Source organism: Salvelinus fontinalis, chromosome 16 (assembly GCF_029448725.1).
Source record: "Salvelinus fontinalis isolate EN_2023a chromosome 16, ASM2944872v1, whole genome shotgun sequence".
In the NCBI taxonomy this organism is placed as follows: Eukaryota; Metazoa; Chordata; class Actinopteri; order Salmoniformes; family Salmonidae; genus Salvelinus; species Salvelinus fontinalis.
Genome location: NC_074680.1, coordinates 30,156,159 through 30,182,669, shown reverse-complemented (window position 1 = coordinate 30,182,669; position 26,511 = coordinate 30,156,159). Strand labels below are relative to the sequence as shown.

Genomic DNA, 26,511 nt, shown 5'->3' with positions numbered 1-26,511 from the left:
GGCTGGTATTTAAGAAGCTTGTCGGCAAATACCTGCTCCATGTAGCCATCAAATGAGCAGCCCATTTCCAAAATGAGCACCTCCCCCTGCCCTTCCCTCACAACAACATCTGGTGTATTTGGCACACAGAAAAGCACATCAACATCAAACCAGCTTCCACTTACACAATAATGTTTATTGGTGTATTCTGTTGATGAGAGTACCTGTCTCACCTCGCTGACTATCAGGTCAACAATGCGATCATGTCTAACAATGTACAAATCCTTGTATGCATAGCAACCATTCACAATATGGGCAACAGACTCCATTACATTTGACTCAAGTAGAATACAAAATGTCATTATTTCCAGGGTACCAGAGTGCTAGATTATATTTTGCTGTTTGAACTTGCAGCATCACCTTAACAGTGAGTCCGTGTCCATCTGAGCTCTACTCCAGTCCGGTTGCACAGGTCATTGAGGTCCGGCCAGTCTGACCAGACTCCAAAGCCCACAGCACGAGTGTCCAATTGTCCGTTGGCCTTCCTCCAGAAGTGCAGGAAGTTGTCCTCAATGTCCGTGGCCAATGGGACCTTCCTCCTCCGTAGGTCAAGTAAGAGGGAGGCTCTGGCTAACTCCCTGACTGTGCTGTCGTCACTGACCCACAAAGGGTTCAAGGCGGTCAGCAGGGGTGTTACAGTAAGTTTACAAACTGTAAAGAAAAAATACCCAGTGAATCACTCAAGTATAGTGAGTGTTTTATAAATATCTGGTTTCAAGTTAAGTTTTAATGTCACATGCACAAGTACAATGAAATGCCTTTCTTGCAAACTCAAAATACAACAATGCAAAAATCAATAAAAATGTAATACTAGAAAGAAAAAAACGCGAGGAATAATAAGAAACACACAATAAAGTAGGTAAGCATACTATATTCAGGAAATATTTAAAAAGTCAGCTTCAATACCATATTTGCAAGTGCAGTGATACTGGAGTGATGGAGGTATATATGTATTGGGGTAAGGAGGCTAGGCAACAGGATATAAGATCAACAGAGTAGCAGCAGCTTGCATGTGAGTGGGTGTGGTGGTGTGTAGAGTCAGTATAAATATGTGCATATTATGTTTTAGTGAGCAAATGATGGAGTAAGTGTTTGTGTTGGATTGACCGTGTGTGTGAGTGTGTAGGGCCCAGTGAGTGTGTAGGGCCCTGTGAGTGTGTAGGGCCCTGTGAGTGTGCGTAGACAGTGCAAATACTGAAATAAAAGGTCAATAAAAGATACGAGGTAAACTCGGTCTGTGTAGCTATTTTGTTAGCTATTCGTCAGTCGTATTGCTTGGGGATAGAAGCTGTTCAAGAGCTTGTTAGTGTCAGACTTGATGTACTGGTACCTTTTGCCATGCGGCAGCAGAGAAAATATGGCTTGTGTGGTTGGAGTCTTTGACGATTTTCCGGGCCTTCTTTTCACACCGCTGGATATAGAGGTCCTGGATGGTAGGGAGCTCGGCCCCAGTATTCCGCACAACCCTCTGTAGCGCCATGCGATCGACGGCGGTGCTATTGCCATACAAAGCAGTGATGCGGCCAGTTAATATGTGCTCAATGGTATAGCTGTAGAAACTTTTCAGGATTTGAGGGCCCATGCCAAACTTTTTCAACCTCCTGAAGGCACTGTTGCGCCTTCTTCACGACTGTCCGTGTGTGTTTGGACCATTTTAAGTCTTTAGTGATTTGGACACCGAGGAACTTGAAGCTGTCTACCTGCTCCACTGCTGCCCCGTTGATGTGGATGGGGCGTGCTCGCCCCCCCCGTTTCCTGTAGTCCACAATCAGCTCCTTGGTTTCGCTGACATTGATGGAGAGGTTGATGCTCCTGCAACACACTGTCAGATCACTGACCTCCTCCCTGTAGGCTGACTCATCATCGCCGTTGATCAGGCCTACCACAGTCGGGGTTATGAAACTCCACTTCATAATGATGTGTAATTTCTTTCATCTTTTTGTTAGCCATACTACAGATGTAAGATCTTAATTTGAGCCAGTTTGCTACAGAAGGAAAATAATCCTGCAGCAACAGGAAATGTGAATTACTATGTTGATTATAGTCAGAGCTTAATTTATAAATCGGGAGGTCACGGAACACATAGCGAGCATTGAGAAGAAAAGTGACAAACACAATGTAGCAGCTGAAGAAGACAGAGTAAACAGCCAAGTAGCCTACTATCTATGGTGGTGAAATGGACAGCACTCTCCACAGTGTTGATTCATTCAAAGCATTTTAGACCTCACTGCAGTATGCCCATGTACTTGATTGTAGCTGCGGGGCTTACACAAGTCCGAATTTCTTTTAGCCTAATTTTCTAGACACCAGTGTATATCAACATTTTTAGACATTACTGCAGGACACCAGCCAAATGCATACGCACACATACTCAGCTGTGGGGCTTACAAGACCCGAATGTCATATAATTTTCATGACATCAATGTAGCAGTAAAACAAATATCACAAATATCCAAGGCCCCACGCTCTTCTCAATTTACATCAATAACATAGCTCAGGCAGTAGGAGGCTCTCTCATCCATTTATATGCAGATGATACAGTCGTATACTCAGCTTTCTTAGTGTCCAATAAGATTCTCTACCCTTAACCTTGTTCTGAACAACTCCAAAGCAAAAGTCATGTGGTAAGAAGAATGCCTCATTTCCCACAGGTGTTATTACTACCTCTGATGGTTTAGAACTTGAGGTAATCATCTCATACAAGTACTTGGGAGTATGGCTAGACGGCGCACTGTTCTTCTCCCAGCACATATCTAAGCTGCAGGCTAAAGTTAAATCTAAACTTGGTTTCCTCTATCGTAATCGCTCCTCTTTCACCCCAGTTGCCAGACTAACCCTGATTCAGATGACCATCCTACCCATGCTAGACTACGGAGACATAATTTATCGATCGGCAGGTACTCCTCTGTGCTCTCGAGCGGCAAGATGTTCTTTACCATTCGGCCATCAGATTTGCCATCAATGCTCCTTATAGGACACATCTCTGCACTATATACCCCTCTGTAAACTGGTCATCTCTGTATACCCGTCGCAAGACCCACTGGTTGATGCTTATTTATTAAACCCTCTTAGGCCTCACACCCCCCTATCTGAGATATCTACTGCAGCACTCATCCTCGACATACAACACCCGTTCTGCCAGTCACATTCTGTTAACTTCTTATGGCTACAGGGGCAGTATTGAGTAGCTTGGATGAAAGGTGCACAGAGGTGCCCAGAGTAAATGGCCTGCTCCTCAGTCATAGTAGCTAATATATGCATATTATTATTATTATTGGATAGAAAACACTCGGAAGTTTCTAAAACTGTTTGAATTATGTCTGTGAGTATAACAGAACTCATATGGCAGGCAGAATCCTGAGAAGTTCCACTTCCTGTTTGGATTTTGTCTGAGGCTGGTAGATTTTCAACCAAGCTCCCATTGAAATTACAGCGAGATATGGATGAGTTTTCACTTCCTACGGCTTCCACTAGATGTCAACAGTCAATAGAACTTTGTCTGACGACTCTATTGTGAAGGGGGTCCCGAAGGAGACAGGAATGAGTCACCACTGCCATGAGGTGACCATATTTTCACCATGTGCGTTCACATAAGAGGGAGCTCCGTTCCATCGCTCATCTGAAGTCAATGTAATTCTCCGGTTGGAACGTTATTCAAGATGTATGTTAAAAACATTCTAAAGATTAATTCAATACATCGTTTGACATGTTTCTACGGACTGTTACGGAACTTTTGGACATTTCAGGTTTTAGTGAACGCGCTTTCCTGATGTTGGATTTGTATACCAAACACGCAACAAAAATAGCTATTATGGACATAGATGATGGACATTACCGAACAAAACAAACATTTCTTGTGGGAATCCTGGGAGTGCATTCCGACGAAGATCAGCAAAGGTAAGTGAAGATTTCTAATGCTTTTTATGAGATTTTTTGACTGCACAATTTGGGCGGGTAACTGTATGGCTTGCTTTTGTGGCTGAACGCTGTTTTCAGATAATTGAATATTGTATTTTGCCGTAAAGCTTTTTGAAATCTGACACAGCGGTTGCATTAAGAACAAGTGTATCTTTAATTCTATGTAAAACATGTATCTTTCATCAAAGTTTATGATGAGTATTTCTTTTATTTGACGTGGCTCTCTGCATTTTCTCCGGATATTTTGGAGGTATTTCTGAACACGGCGCCAATGTAAACAGAGGTTTTTGGATATAAATATGAACTTAATCGAACAAGACATATATGTATTATGTAATATGAAGTCCTATGAGTGTCGTCTGATGAAGATCATCAAAGGTTAGTGAATCATTTTATCTCTACGATTTGTGACTCCTCTCTTTGGCTGGAAAAATGGCTGAATTTTTCTTTGAGTTGGTGGTGACCTAACACAATAATTTGTAGTGCTTTCAATGAAAAGCATATTTGAAATCGGACACTTTGGTGGGATTAACAACAAGATCACCTTTAAAATTATATAAAACACATGTATGTTTGAGGAATTTTCATTATGAGATTTCTGTTGTTTGAATTTGGCGCCCTGCACTTTCACTGGCTGTTGTCATATCGATCCCGTTAGCGGGATTGCAGCCATAAAGGTCCCCAAAGCACACACATCCCTGGGTCGCTTCTCTTTTCAGTTCGCTGCAGCTAGCGACTGGAACGAGCTGCAGCAAACACTCAAACTGGACAGTTTTATCTCAATCTCTTCATTCAAAGACTCAATCATGGACACTCTTACTGACAGTTGTGGCTGCTTTGTGTGATGTATTGTTGTCTCTACCTTCTTGCCCTTTGTGCTGTTGTCTGTGCCCAATAATGTTTGTACCATGTTTTGTGCTGCTACCATGTTCTGTTGCTACCATCTTGTTGTTATGTTGTGTTACTACCATGCTGTGTTGTCATGTGTTGCTGCCTTGCTATGTTGTTGTCTTAAGTCTCTCTTTATGTAGTGTTGTATTGTCTCTCTTGTTGTGACATGTGTTTTGTCCTATATTTATATTGTATGTTAATTATTGTTATTTTTTTATCCCAGGCCCCGTCCCCGCAGGAGGCCTTTTGCCTTTTGGTATGCCATCACTGTAAATTTGTTCTTAACTGACTTGCCTAGTTAAAAACTTCTTGTGAGTATAACAGAACTGATATGGCAGGCGAAAACCTGAGGAAAATCCATCCAGGAAGTGGGATTCTTTTGATGTGGGTATTTTCAATTGAATGCCTATACAGTATCTAATGGGTTAGGACCCAGATTGCATTTCATATGGCTTCCACTAGATGTCAACAGTCTTTAGACATTGTTTCAGACTTGTTTTCTGAAAAATGAAGAAGAATGAGACCCTTTTTCTCAGTGGACTGAGGAAGAATGAAGAGCTGGTTGGCACGCGTGACCGATTGTGCGCTCTTCGTTATTTTTCCTTTCTATTGAATAAGCTATTGTCCGGTTGAAATATTATCGATTATTTAGACAACTGACAACCTGAGGATTTATTATAAACATCCTTTGACATGTTTTCCGACAAACTTTACCGGTACTATTAGGATGTAATTGTCTGCATGTTTTGACCGCCTTGGAGCCAGTGGATTAATGAACAAAACGCACCAACAAAACAACGTTTTTGGGATATGAAGAGGGACTTTATTGAACAAAACTAACATTTATTGTGTAGCTGGGACTCTTGTAACTGCAACCATATGAAGATCTTCAAAGGTAAGTGATTCATTTTATCGCTATTTCTGACTTTTGTAATTCCTTTACTTGGTTGTAAAATGTTTGTATTCTTTTGTAAGCGGCGGTCTGTCCTCAGATAATCGCATGGTATGCTTTCGCCGTAAAGCCTTTTTGAAATCTGACAATGCCTCTGGATTAACAAGAAATCCATCTTTAAGTCGATGTATAACACTTGTATTTTATATGAATGTTTATTATGACTATTTCTGTATTTTGAATTTGGCGCTCTGCAATTTCACCGGATGTTGTCGAGGTGGGTCGCTAGCGGAACGCCTGCGCCAGAAAGGTTAAATAAAAAATAGGAAATTGTAACTTCAAATAAATCAGTGTAGGCTACAGCAGAACAAACATATGAGAATATATAGGCATGCTGCCTATGTGATAATATGAAGAACATATTCAGATTAACTTCACAGTACAGAACAAGTTTGTAAAGCAATTTTCCCACCTTAGTTTTCAAAACATCTCACAATGACTCTCCCCATGTCAAGTCCAATTAACTCCTGACAGTTAACCTGTTAGGCGGGCTCTCCCGACGTCGGTACAAATATGACAACATCCAGCTCATGTGCAGGGCGCGAAATTCAAAAGCTATTTTTTTTAAATATTTAACTTTCACACATTAACAAGTCCAATACAGCATTTGAAAGATAAACATCTTGTCAATCCAGCCAACGTGTCCGATTTTTTAAATGTTTTACAGAGAAAACACCACATATATTTATGTTAGCTCACCACCAAATACAAAAGTGGACAGACACGTATGATTATGATTATGATGTATGAATTATGATTCAAGTAGCATGCACAAGCCAACCTAAATAACCTAAAACCAACCTAAAGAACCTAGAAAAACTACCTCAGATGACAGTCCTATAACATGTTACACAATAAATCTATGTTTTGTTCATTAAATGTGCATATTTTAGCTATAAATCAGTTTTACATTACTGCTCCCATCATTGCTACAGCATAGCTACAGTCTGAAATCAGACGGGAGTAGCCAGAGAAAATACAGACACCAACGTCAACTACTAATTACACCTCATAAAACATTTCAGAAAAACATATGGTGGATAGCTAATGAAAAGCAAATATTGTGTGAATAGAGCCAATATTTCCGATTTTTGAAGTGTTTTACAGCGAAAACACAATATATCGTTATATTAGCTTACAACATTAGCTAGCATACGGCAGCATTGATTCTAGTCAAGCGCTAGCATAGCACAGTTCGACAGATATATGAAAAAGCATCCCAAATTGGGTCCTTATCTTTGTTGATCTTCCATCAGAATGTTGTAACGGGGTCCATTGTCCAGTAAAGTCTTTAGTTGGGTTCCAGAACGAAATATTTCCCTCTTTGGTTAGCAAGCACAACGGCCGTGCGGCGCTAATCTGTCTTTCTTCAAAAAATTCTTCCGTCGCATGACATCTAAAGTCCAGAATAAATTGCAATAATATAATTAAAGTATATTGAAAAAACATACTTTAGGATGATTTTGTGACATGTATCAAATAATATCGTAGGCAGAGGTCATATTCAGCTTTAACGAGCGGATTCCAGGAGCCGAGTCCAGATTCTGCCTCGCGCCCGGAAAAAAAATTAAACTGCGCAGGTCTCACAAGAAGATGTGGTATTCAGTCCATGGAAGAGATATTCGACTCCTTTCAACTCTCACTTCCGCATTACACCCAGATGAAGGCGTATGACGTGTTTCTACGGTCCTAAGTGTCATGACCTTGTATAGACAAGGTCTTAAAGAACCACATCGCATTTTGGAAATCTCAATTCGGCTGGGAAAATGGCTGTAAAAATAGTTCTGTTCCACTTAGAGAAATAATTCAAACGTTTTTAGAAACTATAGACTGTTATCTATCCAATAGTAGTAAATATATGCATATTGTAAAATCAAAAATTTCTTAAGAGGCCGTTTGAAAATGTGCACATATTTTCCAGTTTTTTCAATATTCACCCTGCAGCCTGAAGAAGTTAACTTCTTCTGGCTGCAAGCCCGACGTCGGTACACTTATGACAACAGCCAGCTCAAGTGCAGGGCGCGAAATTCTAAATATATTTTTTAGAAATTTAACTTTCACACATTAACAAGTCCAATACAGCATTTGAAAGATAAACATCTTGTGAATCCAGCCAACATGTCCGATTTTTAAAATGTTTTACAGCGAAAACACCACGTGTATTTATGTTAGCTCACCACCAAATACAAAAAAGGACAGACATTTTTCACAGCACAGGTAGCATGCACAAAACCAACCTAACTACCCAAGAACCAACCAAACTAACCAACAAACAACTTCATCAGATGACAGTCTTATAACATGTTATTCAATAAATCTATGTTTTGTTCGAAAAATGTGCATATTTGAGCTATAAATCAGTTTTACATTGCAGCTACCATCACAGCTACCATCAGAAATAGCACCGAAGCAGCCAGAGTAATTACAGACACCAACGTGAAATACCTAAATACTCATCATAAAACATTTCTGAAAAATACATGGTGTACAGCAAATGAAAGACAGGCATCTTGTGATTCCAGCCAATATTTCCGATTTCTTAAGTGTTTTACAGTGAAAACACAATATAGCATTATATTAGCTTACCACAATAGCCAGAAACACAAGCCATTCCCCAGCAGCAAAAGTTAGCGATCGTAACAAACCAGCAAAAGATATATAATTTTAGACTAACCTTGATAAGCTTCATCAGATGACAGTCCTATGACATCAGGTTATACATACACTTATGTTTTGTTCGAAAATGTGCATATTTAGAGCTGAAATAAGTGGTTATACATTGTGCTAACGTAGCATCTTTTTCCCACAACGTCCGGATATTTTTCTGACACTCACATATTCTGACCAAATAACTATTCATAAACATAACTAAAAAATACATGTTGTATAGGAAATGATAGATACACTAGTTCTTAATGCAATCGCCTTGTTAGAATTCTAAAAATAACTTCATTACGATATGCAGTTTACGTTATGGCGAGAGCGTGCCAAAAACCTGGCCACAAACTACTAGTACACATGTTCGACAGATATATGAAATAACATCATAAAATGGGTCCTACTTTTGATGATCTTCCATCAGAAGGTTGTACAAGGGGTCCTTTGTCCAGAACAATCGTTGTTTAGATTTAGAATGTCCTGTTCTCCAGTCAATTAGCACGGAAAGCTAGCAAAGTGGCGCAAAGCTCTCCTTCCTGAACATACGCAGACAAAGCAACACGCCTAACGTCCCGAAAAAAATTCAATAATCTAATAATACTATATTGAAAAACATACTTTACGATGATATTGTCACATGTATCAAATAAAATCAAAGCCGGAGGTATTAGTCGTCTATAACGACAGCTGTACAGAAGGCAATACCAGGTCCCTTCTCGTGCGCTCCAGAAAACAGGAAACTGGTGACACGTCATACAAAGAGCTTTTATTCGACCCCAGATCAAGTTATACACTCCATTTCTTCTCTCACTGCCTGTCGACATCTAGTGGAAGACGTATGAAGTGCATGTATACTGATATATATCAAGGACATTTATAGACAGGCCCTAGAACAGAGCATCGATTTCAGATTTTCCACTTCCTGTCAGGAAGTTTGCTGCAAAATGAGTTCTGTTTTATAACAGATATAATTCAAACGGTTTTAGAAACTAGAGAGTGTTTTCTATCCAATAGTAATAATAATATGCATATTGTACGAGCAAGAATTGAGTACGAGGCCGTTTGAAATGGGCACCTTTTATCCAGGCTACTCAATACTGCCCCTGCAGCCCAAACAGGTTAACGTCTTGTCTCACTTAATAATGTAAAGTTTGTAATGCTTTGACCTACCCTATGGATATGATATGTAACACAGCCTAAAATATATGTGAGTTGCACATGCAGTAATTACAATCCTGGACTATCGGATCACCATTTTATTATGTTTGCAATCGCAATAAATTATTTGCTCAGACCTCAACCAATGATCATCAACAGCCTTACTATAAATTCTCGGACAACCCAAAGATTCCTAGATGCTCTTCCAGACTCTCTCCACCTACCCAAGAACGTCAGAGTACAACAATCAGTTAACCACTTAACTGAAGAACTTAATTTAACCTTGCGTAATACTCTAGATGCAGTCTCACCCCTAAAAACAAAAAATCATTTGTCATAAGAAACTAGCTCCCTGGTATACAGAAAATACCCGAGCCCTGAGGCATTCTTCCAGAAAATTGGAAATGGCGCTACACCTAACTGGAAATCTTCCGATTAGCTTGGAAAGACAGTACCATGTAGTATCGAAGAGCACTCACTCCAACTTAATTGAGGAAAATAAGAACAATTCAACATTTATTTTTGATACTGTCGCAAAGCTAACTAAAAAGCAGGATTCCCCAAGAGAGGATGGCTTTCACTTCTGCAGTGATGAATTCATGAGATCCTAGCAGGCTTTCACTTCTGAAGTGATAAATTCATGAACTTCTTTGATGATAACTCCATGATCATTAGAAAGCAAATTACGGACTCCTCTTTAAATTGGTGTTGTAATGTGATGTTACTGGCGGCAGAGAAGTCAGGCGCAGGAAAGCAGAAACTGATTTACAACGGTTGTGTTTAATAACCAGAAACCACCGTCAACAGAATAATACAATAAATGGGTCAAACAAAACCCGGTAATACCAGCATACCGTGCACAAGCACTACAACAAACAATTACGGACAAAGACATGGGGGGAACAGAGGGTTAAATACACAGCATGTGTATTGGTGGAATTGGAACCAGGTGTGATGAAAGACAAGACAAAACCAATGGAAAATGAAAAGTGGATTGGCGATGGCTAGAAGGTCGGTGACGTCGACCGCCGAACACCGCCCGAACAAGGAGAGGGACCAACTTCGGCGGAAGTCGTGACAGGCGTATTTATCCAAAGCTCAGTTGTCCTGAGTCTGCACAACACTGCCAGGACCTAGAATCAAGGAAGACACTCAAGTTTTTTAATGCTATATCTCTTGACACAATGATGAAAATAGTCATGGCCTCTAAACCTTCAAGCTGCATACTGGACCCTGTTCCAACTAAGCTACTGAAGAGCTGCTTCCTGTGCTTGGCCCTCCTATGTTGAACATAATAAACGGCTCCCTATCCACCAGATGTGTACCAAACTCACTAAAAGTGGCAGTAATAAAGTAATCCAATATTGAAAAAGTCAAACCTTGACCCAGAAAATATAAAAAAACTATCAGCCTATATTAAATCTCCCATTCCTCTCAAAACATTTTAGAAAAAGCTGTTGCGCAGAAGCTGACTGCCTTCCTGAAGACAAACAATTTATACGAAACGCTTCAGTCTGGTTTTAGATCCCTTCATAGCACTGAGACTGCACTCGAAGGTGGTAAATAACCTTTTAATGGCGTCAGACCAAGGCTATGCATCTATCCTCGTGCTCCTAGATCTTAGTGCTGCTTTGATACCACCGATCACCACATTCTTTTGGAGGGATTGGAAACCAAAATTGGTCTCACGGACAAGTTCTGGCCTGGTTTAGATCTTATCTGTCGGAAAGATATCAGTTTGTCTCTGTGGATGGTTTGTCCTCTGGCAAATCATCTGAAAATTCCGGTGTTCCGTTTTAGGACCTGTACTGTTTCACTATATATCTGACCTCTTGGTGATGAAATTCAGAAGCATAATGTTAACTTTCACTGCTATGCGTACGATCCACAGCTGTACATTTCGATGAAACATGGTGAAGCCCCAAAATTGCCCTCCCTGGAAGCCTGTGTTTCAGTTACTTTTAAACTCGGACAAAAGAGAGATGCTAGTTCTAGGTCCCAAGAAACAAAGAGATCTTCTGTTGGATATGACAAATAATATTGATGGTTGTACAGTCATCTCAAATAAAACTGTAAAGGACCTTGCCGTTACTCTGGACCCTGATCTCTCTTTTGTCGAACATATCAAGACTGTTTCAAAGACAGCTTTTTTCCATCTACGTAACATTGCAAAAATCTGAACCTTTCTGTCCAAAAATGATGCAGAAAAGTTAATCCATGCTTTGTCACTTCTAGATTAGACTACTGCAATGCTCTACTTTCCGGCTACCCGGATAAAGCACCAAATCAACTTCAGTTAGTGCTAAACATGGCTGCTAGAATCTTGACTAGAACCAAAAAATTTGATCATATTACTCCAGTGATAGCCTTTCTACACTGGCTTCCTGTTAAGGCTAGGGCTGATTTAAAGGTTTTAATGCTAACGTATAAAGCATTACATGGGCTTGCTCCTATCTATCTTTCCCGATTCGGTCCTGCGGTAAATACCTACACGTATGCTACGCTCACAAGACGCAGGCCTTCATATTGTCCCTAGAATTTCTAAGCAAACAGCTGGAGGGAGGGCTTTCTCCTATAGAGCTCCATTTTTATGGAATGGTCTGCCTACCCATGTGAGAGACGCAGACTCTATCTCAACCTTTAAGTCTTTGAAGACTCATCTCTTCAGTAGGTCCTATGATTGAGTGTAGTCTGGCCCAGGGGTGTGAAGCTGAATGGAAAGGCACTGGAGCAACGAACCACCCTTGCTGTCTCTGCCTGGCAGGTTCCCCTCTCTCCACTGGGATTCTCTGCCTCTATCTAAGCCTATTACGGGGCTTATTTGCTGGCTTACTGGTGTTCTTCCATGCCGTCCCTAGGAGGGGTGCGTCACTCGAGTGGGTTGAGTCTCTGACGTGATCTTCCTGTCCGGGTTGGCGCCCCACTCGGGTTCGTGCCGTTGGGGAGATCTTCGTGGGCTATACTCGGCCTTGTCCCCAGTCCACCTGGTTGTGCTGCAGCTCCAGTTTCTACTGTTCTGCCTGCTGTTATGGAACTCTGACCTGTTCACCGGACGTCAAACCTTGTCCCTGGCCTGCTGTTTTCGACCCTCTCTCTACTGCACCTGTTGTCTCTAACTCTGAATGATCGGCCATGAAAAGGCAACTGACATTTTCTCCTGAGGTGCTGACCTGTTGCACCCTCTACAACCACTGTGATTATTATTATTTGACTCTGTTGGTCATCTATGAATATTTGAACATCTTGGCCATGTTCTGTTATAATCTCCACCTGGCACAGCCAGAAGAGGACTGGCCACCCCTCATTGCCTGGATCCTCTCTAGGTTTCTTCCTAGGTTCCGGCCTAGGAAGAAGGTTCCGGCCTAGGAAGTTTTTTCTAGCCACCGTGCTTCTGCACCTGCATTGCTTGCTGTTTTGGGTTTTAGGCTGGGTTTCTGTACAGCACTTTGTCAGCTGATGTAAGAAGGGCTTTATAAATACATTTTATTGATTGATTGAACCTACAAATATAGATGAGGTTGAGTGGGAAAAGAACTGGGAGGAAGAAATATATTTTTGTCATGGGCAAAGAAACTCAAAAGGGGTAATTATACTAATTAATAAAAATGTTGATCCGATTGTGCAAACTGTGCAAACAGTTCCTCAATGAAGATGGATTATTTTTGATATGCTATTGGACCAAAACCAGATCTGGATAATTGATCTATATGGGCGGCTCCGGGATGCTGGCCTTCCAGAAGGACAACCATCTCTGCAGCACTCCACCAATCAGGCCTTTATGGTAGAGTTGCCAGACAGAAGCCACTTCTCAGTAAAAAGTCACAAAACAGCCCTCTTGGAGTTTGCCAAAAGGCACCTAAAGGACTCAACATTTAGGATTCAACACCTAAAGGAACAAGATTCTCTGGTCTGATGAACCAAAATTAAACTATTTTGCCTGATTGCCAAGTGTCACGTCTGGAGGAAAACTTGCACCATCCCTACGGTGAAGCATGGCGGTGGCATTATCATGCTGTGGGGATGTTTTTCAGGGACAGGGACTGGGAGACGAGTCAGGATCAAGGGAAAGATGAACTGAGCAAAGTACAGAGGGACCCTTGATGAAAATCTGTTCCAGGGCGCTCGGGACCTCAGTCTGGGGCAAAGGTTCATCTTCCAACAGGACAACTACCCTAAGCACACAGCCAAGACAACGCAGGAGTGGCTTCGGGAGAATTCTCTGAATGCCTTTGAGTGGCCCAGCCAGAGCCCGAACTTGAATACGATCGAATATCTCTGCAGAGACCTAAAAATAGCTGTGCAGTGACGCTCCCCATCCAACCTGACAGAGCTTGAGAGGATCTGCAGAGAAGAACGAAACCCACATACAGGTGTGCCTAGCTTGTATTGCCATACCCAAGAAGAATCGAGGTCGTAATTGCTGCCAAAGGTGCTTCAAGAAAGTACTGAGATGTAAATGTGATAATTTTTTCCTTTTTAATACATTTGCTAAAATGTCTAAAAACCTGTTTTTGCTTTGTCATTATGGAGTATTTTGTGTAGATTGATTGTGGGAAAAAAACAATTTAATCAATTTTAGAAAAAGGCTGTAATGTAACAAAATTTGAAAAAGTCAAGAGGTCTGAAAACTTTTCGAATGCACTGTACATAATTAGGCACTCACATCCTTTGAACTGAACAACGCTAGCTAGCTAGCAAAAACAACCTCACATATAGGTAGTATACTGCACCTCAAACAATTTTCTGAGTTGGATTTCTAAGGAAATCTTGGTATAATTCAGAGGGAGAGCAATAGCTCTGCTTCCTGACCTTCATCAGAGGAAGGAACAGAAAATAATCGGATCTCGGCTTAACAGACACAGCAACCCAGAGCAGACAGCCGATCAGAGATGAGGACTGGTTTACAACATTCTGGACAATAGTAGCTTTCAAATGAAAGCAAGGTTTGATCATTTTGTCATCCTTGGCCCTGCAACGCTCTCACAGAGAGGTTCACCCTGAAGGACAGATGAATGGACTTCATTTACAAGTAAAGTTAAGCCTAAATACTTTGCAATTTGCGGGTTAGGTTACTGTTGAATGAACATGAAACATAAAAATAGACAACATCCCTTTGATGCATTTGATTTATCAAGCTAGAATTTTGTTTTGATGAGACACTTTTAATCTTTTGAACTGCATTTTTTGTTGATATGGACATTTCGTTAGAACTTTATTTATTATATATGTGTGTGTATAATAATATTTCACACAATGTTATTATTATTATTATCATGTGTGTATGTGCATGATGCATGCGGTTCATTGGAAGAATTTTATATTCATTCTGAAAGGCTAAGGAGTTTGCATTGCAAACTACTCGGATTAAATGTGTGCTTATATTGGTATTTTAGTGCCACCTATTGGTTATACATTTTGTCGGATGATATGAAATATGCCACCATCGGAGGCTATTGCTTGTGTATCTTGGCTACAGTGGTACTGTACTTACATTTAGTGAAAATTGTTTGTCAATTTCGGTTAATAGCCTATGTCACTGGATGTTGGAGCTATCTGTTGTATGGTGAACTCGGGCTTCATCAAGGTTTATTTGTGAGTAAATCTGGCTTTGATAATAACCAGTGCCTACCCAGCCTCTGATCTCACCACATGTCACTGTACAGAAGTACTGATCATTTGACTTACTGGAGTTGAGGAGGATCATGGCTTTCAGACAGACATACTCCTCTCTCTGGAGATTCAGCTCTCGAAACCTGGTGGTGGCTGCCAGTAGCTTGTCAAATATAATCATGATGCCCTTCACACAGTTCCCCTCTTCTCTACAAGCACACAGTCACACACAGAGTGAAAGAGACATATTATAGATATTGTATAGCACACACTCACAGACATGTACACTTGTGTAACAGTTCAGACATGTAAACTCAAAGATTGGCAAATAGATATAGCAGCACATGTGCACACCTACTATACTCAAAAGCCATGCACCTCCTTAGACAAGTATTACAGACACTCACATATAGACACACACTCACATATAGACAGGCCAACGGGCCTGCCTAGAATTAAGGCGCTTGGCAGTGCATTCTAAATTCTTATGATTGGTCCACACCAAAAATGTATGTTCCGCCCCTTCCAGCCAGTGCCTCCACTCCGATGCAATCTTGACCGCCGGAAGTTCCCGATTACCTACGCCATAGTTTCTCTCAGCGGGGTTGAGACAATGGGACAGGAAGGCAAAGGGATGCAGCTTTTGGTCCTGGGCAGACCGCTGGGACAGGACGGCCCCCACTCCAATGTCAGAAGCGTTGACCTCAACCACAAACTGACAGACGGATGAGGATGGGGGCGATAGTAAACCGACGCTTGAGGTCCAAAAACGCCCTGTCAACAGCTGGAGACCATGTGAACAGCACCTTAGGAGAAGTGAGTGCAGAGAGGGGAGCCGCCAGGGTGCTGTAGCCTGAATGAAGCGGCGGTAGAAATGTTCAAATCCCAGGAAACGCTGCAGCTGCACTCTGGATGTAGGTTGCGGCCAATCCACCACCACTCTCACCTTTTCAGGAACCATCTGAACACTCCCTTCAGTGATGATGTATCCCAGAAAGGAGATAGTGGAGTGGTGGAATTCGCACTTCTCAGCTTTCACAAACAACTAGTTCTCTAGGAGGCTCTGAAAGACTTGACGGACATGGAGGACGTGTTCTTGAGCAGAACGGGAGAAAACAAGGATGTCGTTGAGATAGACAAAAAGAGATCTATTCATGTCATGGAGCACATCATTGACCAGGGCCTGGAACACTGCTTGAGCGTTGGTGAGTCCAAACGGCATGACCAGGTGCTCATTGTGTCCACTAGCTGTGTTGAAGGCCGTCTTCCACTCGTCTCCTTTGCATATCTGAACTAGATGGTAGGCATTCCGAAGGTCCAACTTGGAAAAGATGGTTGTCCCCTGGAGAGGTTCAAAAGCCGAGGAGGGGAGTGGTAGAGGGTAGCGATTCTTCACCGTGATGTCATTGAGGACCCGGTAGTTGATACATGGACGCATGGTCTTGTCCTCTTTTCCCACAAAGAAGAACTCTGCGCCGGCAGGGGAAGCAAAAGTATGAATGCTCCCAGCAGCCAGAAAGTCCTCAATGTACTCCTCCATGGCCTTGGTCTCAGGGCCAGACAGGGAATATAGCCACACACAAGGCGGTGTTGTGAGTGGCAGAACGGGCTCCAACCCAGGATAGAACCAGTGGTCCAGTCAATAACGAGGTTGTGCCTCTGGAGCCATGAGAATCACAAAACAACAGGAGCATGGGGAGATTCAATGAGAAGAAGCTGTGTGGACTCACTGTGATTACCCGACACACGCAGGTTAATGGGCACCGTACTATGAGGGACCCTGCATATGGTACGTCCGTCCAGTGCTCTGGCATCCATGGGAACAGAGAAGAGTTGTGTGGAGATACCCAGCTCTGATACCAGAGTAGCTTCCATAAAACTCAGCTCCAGAGTCAATGAGCACTTTAGATGGGTCACCCCACAGCAGGATAACATGGAGGAGAGTACGAGTAATGGGAGTAAGAAAACTCCCAGTATGACCCACCATAGTACTCTTACCTAGCTCTGCCCCATTGCGTAGGCACAGTAGAAAATGAGTCACTTGTGACCAATGTTTCCTTAGGGGACTCGAGTGCCTTTGGATCCTCTCGGAAACGCAGGCGTCGGGGAGCGAGCAAGTAGCCTTGGATGAACGAGTAGGGCCGGAAACAGGCCTCCTCTCCCTCCTGCGCTCCCATAGACGTCCATCGAGCCGTATTGTTAAGGCTATGTGGGAGTCGAGGTCCAGAAGTAACTACCGAGCTGCGAGCTCAACTTTAATCTCCTCGGATAGTCCATGAAGAAAGATATCAAACAGAGACTCTGGGTTCTAGGCACTCTCGGCAGCCAACGTGCGTTAGTCTGCCACACTACGGGGTTGGTTCTTGACGTAATCAAAGTAGCTTTCAGGCCGCATCTCTCCCGGACACCAGATGATCGAATACTTTCCTCACCTCCGAAGGGAACGAAGAGGGCTGCAGCTCAAAGATAAGGGAGCACTGGGAAAGAAACGCCCGGCAGTTTCCAGGGTCCCCAACATAGCGCTCAGGAAGAGGTAAGCGGGGTTCTCGGGAAGCCGGGGTAGGCTGTACAAAATCATCACTGGCAAGGGAATTACTGAGCTTCCGGGAGGTCTCCGTTGTGACATGCTGCCTGATAGTACACGGAATTACTCTAGTAACGTCTTGAAACCTTGTGTTGTGTTTTGGGATTGCGACTACTCGGACCTTGGCTGCAGCACGTGGTCACCTAGTCTGATGTGTAAATTCTTAACTCACATGTTTTATAACCCAGGGTAGAATTGGGTGTTTCCGCCTTCATGGCAAGTTCTCTGGGCGTATGTAGTTACGAGGCAAGTCATCAAGATTGTACTCTAATCAAGTTTAGACAACTAATTTCACAGTTCACTTTTACAAAAACGTTCTCTTTAATCTGGACATTTTCCACACAACGTACAATATGTAAACATCATGTGCATATTATGGAAACTCTTCAAGTTAAAATGTTTTCGTTATAACGTCATCATTTAACTTTTAATAACATAACAAAAATGACATTCATTTTCATATTCCATCTATCGTTATTACCACCATTTTGGCTGATGGAATATAATGTCCCAAAACCCATTTATTGCATGTTACTGTTAGAGTTAGATTCTCCATAGGGCCCACTCACACATTCCAATCCTCCACACTGAGAGGACAAAGGATTTTGTCTGTTGCCTTAATGAAAGTAAAGTCACGACACAAGTGGTACACACACTCACATATAGACAATTAGTACACACACTCCCATATAGACAAGTGGTACACAAACCCCCATATAGACCAGTAGTACGCACACTCACATATAGACAATTAGTACACACACTCCCATATAGACAAGTGGTACACAAACCCCCATATAGATCATTCTCCTCAAGGCCAATAAATCCTTTTACCTTCCGGACTGATCAGGTTCACCCAACACCAGAACTACAACTAAATAAACAACGTTCAATGCTTAACAAACCCCAATGTTATAGTTTTTTGGGCAACAACACAAATATATAATACTGACAAACAAAGTGGGACGTGTACGATTTAGAGCCATAAACCTTTTGTTTACTGACAATTCAAAAGGTGCTTTGTCAGCAGTCAGAGTTTGATATGGCCAAAATTCTAAGTCAAACTTAACTCAAGAACCTAAAAAAAACGAATCAATAAGGAATGTACAAATACAAGGATTGTATGTTTGAAGCAAACATTAATATCGGTATTATTGTATTTTCAGATAGCTCATAGATTTATAGGATGTCAACCTCTCAGCAATTTAAAGGGCGAAGATACTGTAACCAACATCATTCTCATCTTATTCTTACTGGAGCTTAGTAGTGAAATTCAGGAATGTGTACCTGTTGAGCTTTAGGTCTGCTGAGAAGATGAGTTTCCCAGGGTGGTCAATAGACCTCCACATCAGACCAAGCATCAGCACGTCCAACCAGCAACTGTCCAACTGGTGTATCTGGTACGTCAGACTCAGCTCTACAAAGCCTATAGTACACACACACAGATGAAAAGAAAGTGGAGGCAGTTAGTGCTCATTGTATTCTGAAGGGAGAAAAATGGGGGAGGGTCATGCTTTTTCAATGCTAGTCCAGGGGAGGGTCATGTAATCTGTAATTGACAAAATTTCAATATTCTTCAGTATTTTTTAATTAGTTGCTTATTATGATATATACAGTGGGGCAAAAAAGTATTTAGTCAGCCACCAATTGTATAAGTTCTCCCACTTAAAAAGATGAGAGAGACCTGTAATGTTCATCATAGGTACACTTCAAATATGACAGACAAAATGAGAAAAAAAAATCCAGAAAATCACATTGTAGGATTTTTAATGAATTTATTTGCAAATTATGGTGGAAAAAAAGTATTTGGTCAATAACAAAAGTTTATCTCAATACTTTGTTATATACCCTTTGTTGGCAATGACAGAGGTCAAACGTTTTCTGTAAGTCTTCACAAGGTTTTCACACACTGTTGCTGGTATTTTGGCCCATTCCTCCATGCAGATCTCCTCTAGAGCAGTGATGTTTTGGGGCTGTTGCTGGGCAACACGGACTTTCAACTCCCTCCAAAGATTCTCTATGGGGTTGAGATCTGGAGACTGGTTAGGCCACTCCAGGACCTTGAAATGCTTCTTACGAAGCCACTCCTTCGTTGCCCGGGAGGTGTGTTTGGGATCATTGTCATGCTGAAAGACCCAGCCACGTTTCATCTTCAATGCCCTTGCTGATGGAAGCAGGATTTCACTCAAAATCTCACGATACAAGGCCCCATTCATTCTGTCCTTTACATGGATCAGTCGTCCTGGTCCCTTTGCAGAAAAACAGCCCCAAAGCATGATGTTTCCACCCCCATGCTTCACAGTAGGTATGGTGTTATTTGGATGCAACTCAGCATTCTTTGTCCTCCAAACACGACGAGTTGAGTTTTTACCAAAAAGTTATATTTTGGTTTTATCTGACCATATGACATTCTCCCAATCTTCTTCTGGATCATCCAAATGCTCTCTAGCAAACTTCAGACGGGCCTGGACATGTACTGGCTTAAGCAGGGGGACACGTCTGGCACTGCAGGATTTGAGTCCCTGGCGGCGTAGTGTGTTACTGATGGTAGGCTTTGTTACTTTGGTCCCAGCTCTCTGCAGGTCATTCACTAGGTCCCCCCCGTGTTGTTCTGGGATTTTTGCTCACCATTCTTGTGATCATTTTGACCCCGCGGCGTGAGATCTTGCGTGGAGCCCCAGATCAAGGGAGATTATCAGTGGTCTTGTATGTCTTCCATTTCCTAATAATTGCTCCCAATTTAAACGGCCTCGTACTCTATTCTAGATCATACAATATGCATATTATTATTACTATTGGATAGAAAACACTCAAGTTTCTAAAACTGTTTGAATTATATCTGTGAGTAAAACAGAACTCATTTGGCAGCAAACTTCCAGACAGGAAGTGAAAAATCTGAAAACAAGGCTCTGTTTCAGGGCCTGCCTATTGAATTGCCTTATATTTATGGATATGCATGCACTGCATACGCCTTCCACTAGATGTCAACAGGCAGTGGAAGGTGGAATGGGGTGTCTAGCTTGATCTGAGGTCGAACAAGAGCTTTTGGATTGACATGTCCAGAATTTCCTTTCTCTACCTAGGCGCGGAAAGCACCTCCATATTGTCTTATGATAAGCGTTTGGTATACACGGCTAATATCTCCGGCTATGATTTTATTTGATATATGTGATAATAACATCATAAAGAATGTTTTTTCAACCGAGTTTTATCAGATTATTTAACGTTTATTGGGACTTTTGGGGTTTTCCGTTCTCTGCGTCGAGAGAAATTGGGAACGTCATCAACATTGGCTAGCATTGTGGCACGAATTCGACAGGAGAAAAGGACATTCTAAAACCAAACAACGATTTATTCTTGACCAAGGACTCCTTGTACAAGATTCTGATGGAAGCTCAGCAAAAATAAGAACAATTTATGATGTTATTTCGTATTTCTGTGTAAAATGTTGAGTCCTATTATCCGCCGTTTTGGCGGGCGCTGTCTCGCTATAACGTAAGCTGTTTGTTATGGTAAAGTTATTTTTACAAATCTAACACGGCGGTTGCATTAACTTCTTGTCAATATGGGGGCGCTGTTTCACCATTGGAAAAAATAGTGCCCAAATTAAACTGCCTCGTACTCAATTCTTGCTTGTAGAATATGCATATTATTATTACTATTGGATAGAAAACACTCTCTAGTTTCTAAAATCGTTTGAATTATGTCTGTGAGTGAAACAGAACTGGACTTAGAGCAATTTTCCTATGAGGATTTGAAAATGCTGAAATCTGCTCACTGTTCCCAGAACAGTTTATTAATTTGCCTGTCCTCTATTGGTTGAGATGCACTGCATACGCCTTCCCCTGGGTGTCAGCGAATAGAGGGACTTGAAATGGAGTCTCTAGGCAGATCTGAAAGTTTATAAATTGCTTGGAAACGAGGTGTCCCCTCTTTTGACTCTTCGCTCTGACGCAGGGAGGATCTTGGCATGTCGTGTTAGAAGCTCCTGTTTTAGCTCTTAGATATATCCGGCTCGGTTTTTATTCGATATAGGTGTTAAAGACATCATAATGTTGTTATTTTAAACCGAGTTATATCAGTTTATGTCAGTATATTGCGATTTTCGGGTATTTCATTTTCTGGCGTTCTAGGGGGTTGGGTATCTCTCTCTCTCATGCTATTGTTTACTGCTAATTGCAACGTGGAAGAGGACATTCTCCAACCTAGCAACGATTGTTCTGGAGAAAGGACACCTTGCCCAAGATTCTGATGGAAGCTCAACAAATAGTAAGCAGTCTTTATGCTGTTAATTCGTACTTATGTTGGCAAATGTCAAATTATAATTCCGCCATGAATTATGGTGCGGTCTCGCTTTAGCGCACGCTGTATGCTTGAAGTAACGTTAATTTTAAAAATGTAACCCAGCGATTGCATTAAGAACTAATTTGTCTTTCAATTGCTGTCCAACCTGTATTTTTTTTGTCAAGTTTATGAATAGTTTTCGATTAGAATAGGGGCCTCTCCAAGATGGCGCCGGACAGATTGCTTGAGGTTTTGGACACTATTCTCATTGTATAAGCACGATTTGTGCCGCTAAATATGCACATTTTCGAACAAACTCTATATGCATTGTGTAATATGATGTTATCGGACTGTCATCTGAAGAATTCTGAGAAGGTTAGTGAAAAAATTAATATATTTTGGTGGTTTATACGTTATCGCTATTTTTGCCTTGAATCAATGCTGTTGTGATGTTTGCTATTGTGGTAAGCTACTATAACGCTATATTGTGTTTTCGCTGTAAAACACTTAGAAAATCTGAAATATTGGCTAGATTCACAAGATCTGTGTCTTTCATCTGCTGTACGCTGTGTATTTTTAAGAAATGTTTTATGATGAGTAATTAGCTAATACACGATGGTCTCTGTAGTTATTCTAGTCGCTTTGGTGAGAGTTGTGATAGTGGCTGCAATGGTAAACTCTGATTTATACCTGAAATATGTGGTGTCTTTTGCTGACGTGGTTAGCTAATAGATTTACATATTGTGTCTTCCCTGTAAAACATTTTAAAAATCAGAAATGTTGGCTGAATTCACAAGATGTGTATCTTTCATTTGGTGTCTTGGACTTGTGATTTCATGAACATTTTATGATATGATATCCCTGTGGCTTTAGGCTAGGCTATGCTAGTCAGCTTTTTTGATGGGGGTGCTCCCGGATCCGGGTTTGTGAGGCGTTAGAGTTTAAGAACCAGTGTATCTTTCATTTTCTGTCCAACATGTATTTTTTAGTAAAGTTTATGATAAGTTCTTTGGTCAGATTAGGTGAGTGTCCAAAATAGCTCTGGACATTCTGGTGAATCGATGCTACATATTCACAATGTATAACCACGGTTTGCAGCTCTAAATATGCACATTTTCGAACAAAACATAAGTGTATTGTATAACCTGATGTTATAAGACTGTCATCTGATGAAGTTGGTCAAGGTTAGTGATTCGTTTTATATTTTTTGCTGGTTTTTGCGATCGCTACCTTATGCTGATACTAAATGCATTTGTGTGTTTGGCTATTGTGGTAAGCTAATTTAAAACCTTTTCTCAGTAGGGGGTGCTGTTTGCACTTTAATAATTTCGTTCGCAAATTAAACTGCCTCGTACTCAATTCTTGCTTGTACAATATGCATATTATTATTACTATTGGATAGAAAACACTCTCTAGTTTCTAAAACCGTTTGAATTATATCTGTGAGTAAAACAGAACTCGAGTTGGAGCAATTTTCCTATGAGGAAGTGAGAAATCTGAAATCTGCAGGCTGTTCTGAGGTCGGTTTATTCATTTGCATGTCTTCTATTGGTTGAGATGCACTGCATACGCCTTCCCCTGGATGTCAGCAAATAGTGAGAATTGAAATGGAGTTGCTAGGCAGATCTGAGGCCTTATAAATGGGCTGGCAACGTGGGGTCCTCTCTTTCTTCCCTTCGCCATAACGCAAGACAGACCTCAGGATGGCGTTCTAGAAAGCTCCCGTTATAGCCCTTAGATATATCCGGCTCTGATTTTATTCGATATAGGTGTTAAAGATATCATAAGGTTGTTATTTTAAACCGAGTTATATCAGTTTATATCAGTATATTGCGATTTTCGGGTATTTATTTGTGCTGCGTTCTAGGGAGTTGGGCACGTCTGGCCCACATGGCTAATGTTTACTGCTAATTCCAACGTTGAAGGCGACAATCTACAACCGAGCAACGATTCTTTTGGAAAAAGGACAACTTGCCCAAGATTCTGATGGGAGCTCATCAAAAAGTAAGAACTATTTATGATGTTAATTCGTTGTTCTGTTGAAAAATGTAAAACTCATATTTCGGTGCGGTCTCGCTTTAACGCACGCTGTATGTCGTAGTAATGTTAATTTTAAAAATCTCACACGACGATTGCATTAAGAACTAATGTATCTTTCATTTGCTTTCCAACCTGTATTTTTTAGTCAAGTTTAGGATTAGTTACTGATTAGATTAGGTGCCTCTCCCAAGATTTCTCCCGACATATTGTTGGCAGCTTGGCTACTTTTCTCATTGTATAACCACGATTTGTGCCGCTAAATATGCACATTTTCGAACAAACTCTATATGTATTGTGTAATATGATGTTATAGGACTGTCATCTGAAGAAGTTTGAGAAGGTTAGTGAAAAAATGTATATCTTTTGCTGGTTTATTCGTTATCGCTATTGTTGGCCTGAATCAATGCTGTTGTGTGGATGGCTATTGTAGTAAGCTAATATAATGATATATTGTGTTTTCGCTGTAAAACACTTAAAAAATCTGAAATATTGGCTGGATTCACAAGATCTGTGTCTTTCATCTGCTGTACACTGTGTATTTTTAAGAAATGTTTTATGATGAGTATTTAGGTAATTCACGTTGGTCTCTGTAGTTATTCTAGCTGCTTTGGTGAGATTTTGTGATGGTGGCTGCAATGTAAAACTATGATTTATACCTGAAATATGCACATTTTTCGAACAAAACATATGCTATACAATAAATATGTTATCAGACTGTCATCTGATGAAGTTGTTTCTTGGTTAGTGACTATTTATATCTTTATTTGGTCTAAATTGTGATAGCTACCTATGCAGGAAAAAAATGGTGGAAAAAAAAGTTGTGTCTTTTGCTATCGTGGTTAGCTAATAGAAATACATATTGTGTCTTCCCTGTAAAACATTTTAAAAATCAGAAATGATGGCTGGATTCACAAGATGTGTATCTTTCATCTGGTGTCTTGGACTTGTGATTTAATGATATTTAGATGCTAGTATTTACTTGTGACGCTATGCTAGGCTATGCTAGTCAGCTTTTTTACTGATGGGGGTGCTCCCGGATCCGGGATTGTGATGAAGTAGAAGTTAAGCTAAAGTGTATAACACGAGTTGAATATGGCCGGTGTCAGTAAACGTCTGCAAAAAAAGCGTACTGAAATTGTTGCCAGCAGGGCTGGTTAGGCTGCTTTCATGTTATCCATAGGTAAACAAATCATCGGCCAGAGCGTCGAGTGTGCACTCTGAACGCTCCGAGGGCGAAACGAGATGGGTGGGTCTAAAGCTTAAGAGGGTGTGAACGATACTGAATGGGTGTAGACAAAGAAGAGCTCTTCACTAGATACCAAAACATTCAAAGGCCATTTTCTCAAAAGTGAGTTTACAAGTTTATCAACTTTTAAAGCAGAATTACTTTCCCATTGTTCCTCAACAATGCTGTCTATAATATACCATTTTGTAGCTCTGAGTTTCTACTTTTATCCACTGTAAAAAACACAATTTCAAATTTTGCTACATAAGACCGAATCCAGGTTGTGAGTCACAAATAACAGTCATCAAATGAATGAAAGAAAAGTCACGACAATATTCAAGATGGAACTGATCAGCGAACAGTGTAAAACAATTAATTTACACTGATGCATTATTAGTGTAAATAGTCAAGTCACTCTGTACTGCTCAGTAGTACAATGGAACATAGAGAAAACAATGGTGTGTACAGATGTACAATGGTGTGTTAGATGTATTTTTTAATGCTTATTTATGGATGATGAATAGTTTGAAGTCATTTTTACTTAACAATTACATTGTTTTCCATGATCTGTGCTCATGTCAATATAACTACATTCATATTTTACAGCTGCTTTTATTAAGATGTTTGGTTGAAATTCCATTAGGTCTAAAATGTCTCGATAACCCACATCCAGAGATTGTCATTTCTATCAATACAAACATGGCTTTGACATTGAACATCAGATAAACAGCACAAGCACCAAATCATTACAGGAGGGACAGAGCATGATCAAGATGCATAAGTACACTTACCAAAAACATATTTATAAGGAAATCACACAAAAAATACATTAATCAAAAATACGTCAATTCACTGTTACAAATCATATTTGTTCCATAGACCCAAAAATCTGAAAATGATAAAACTGACATTTACTTCACAATGACACATTCTGCAGTTTTTGTCAGTCTATTGAGAATGATGTCCACTGTCCCAGAGAGTGGACTTCGGTCAGATCCATCACTTGTCCTAGTGCTAGTCTGGCCTCTCGTTCAGTCCAGTCACCCCTGTAGGGTGCTGTCTCAGGAAGTCTCCACCCATGTCCCACGCTGTATTCTGTCACTATCCCTCTCACTTACGTATTCAGCTGGCCAGCACCCTGGGTGGATGTAC

The 26,511-nt window shown here is 41.0% G+C and overlaps 1 protein-coding gene and 1 pseudogene across 1 annotated transcript; both read right to left on the bottom strand.

The window, feature by feature from the left end:
- Positions 1–400: 400 nt before the first annotated feature.
- On the bottom strand, positions 401–26,042 carry LOC129813364 (estrogen receptor beta-2-like). Its single transcript, XM_055865716.1, has 4 exons — positions 26,027–26,042; positions 19,098–19,236; positions 15,286–15,435; positions 401–635 (listed from the first exon to the last, which is right to left on the bottom strand). The coding sequence occupies exons 1-4, from the start codon at positions 26,040–26,042 to the stop codon at positions 401–403; spliced, it is 540 nt and encodes a 179-aa protein (XP_055721691.1).
- LOC129813362 (estrogen receptor beta-like) overlaps positions 25,803–26,511 on the bottom strand; it is a 55,870-nt pseudogene continuing 55,161 nt past the window's right edge.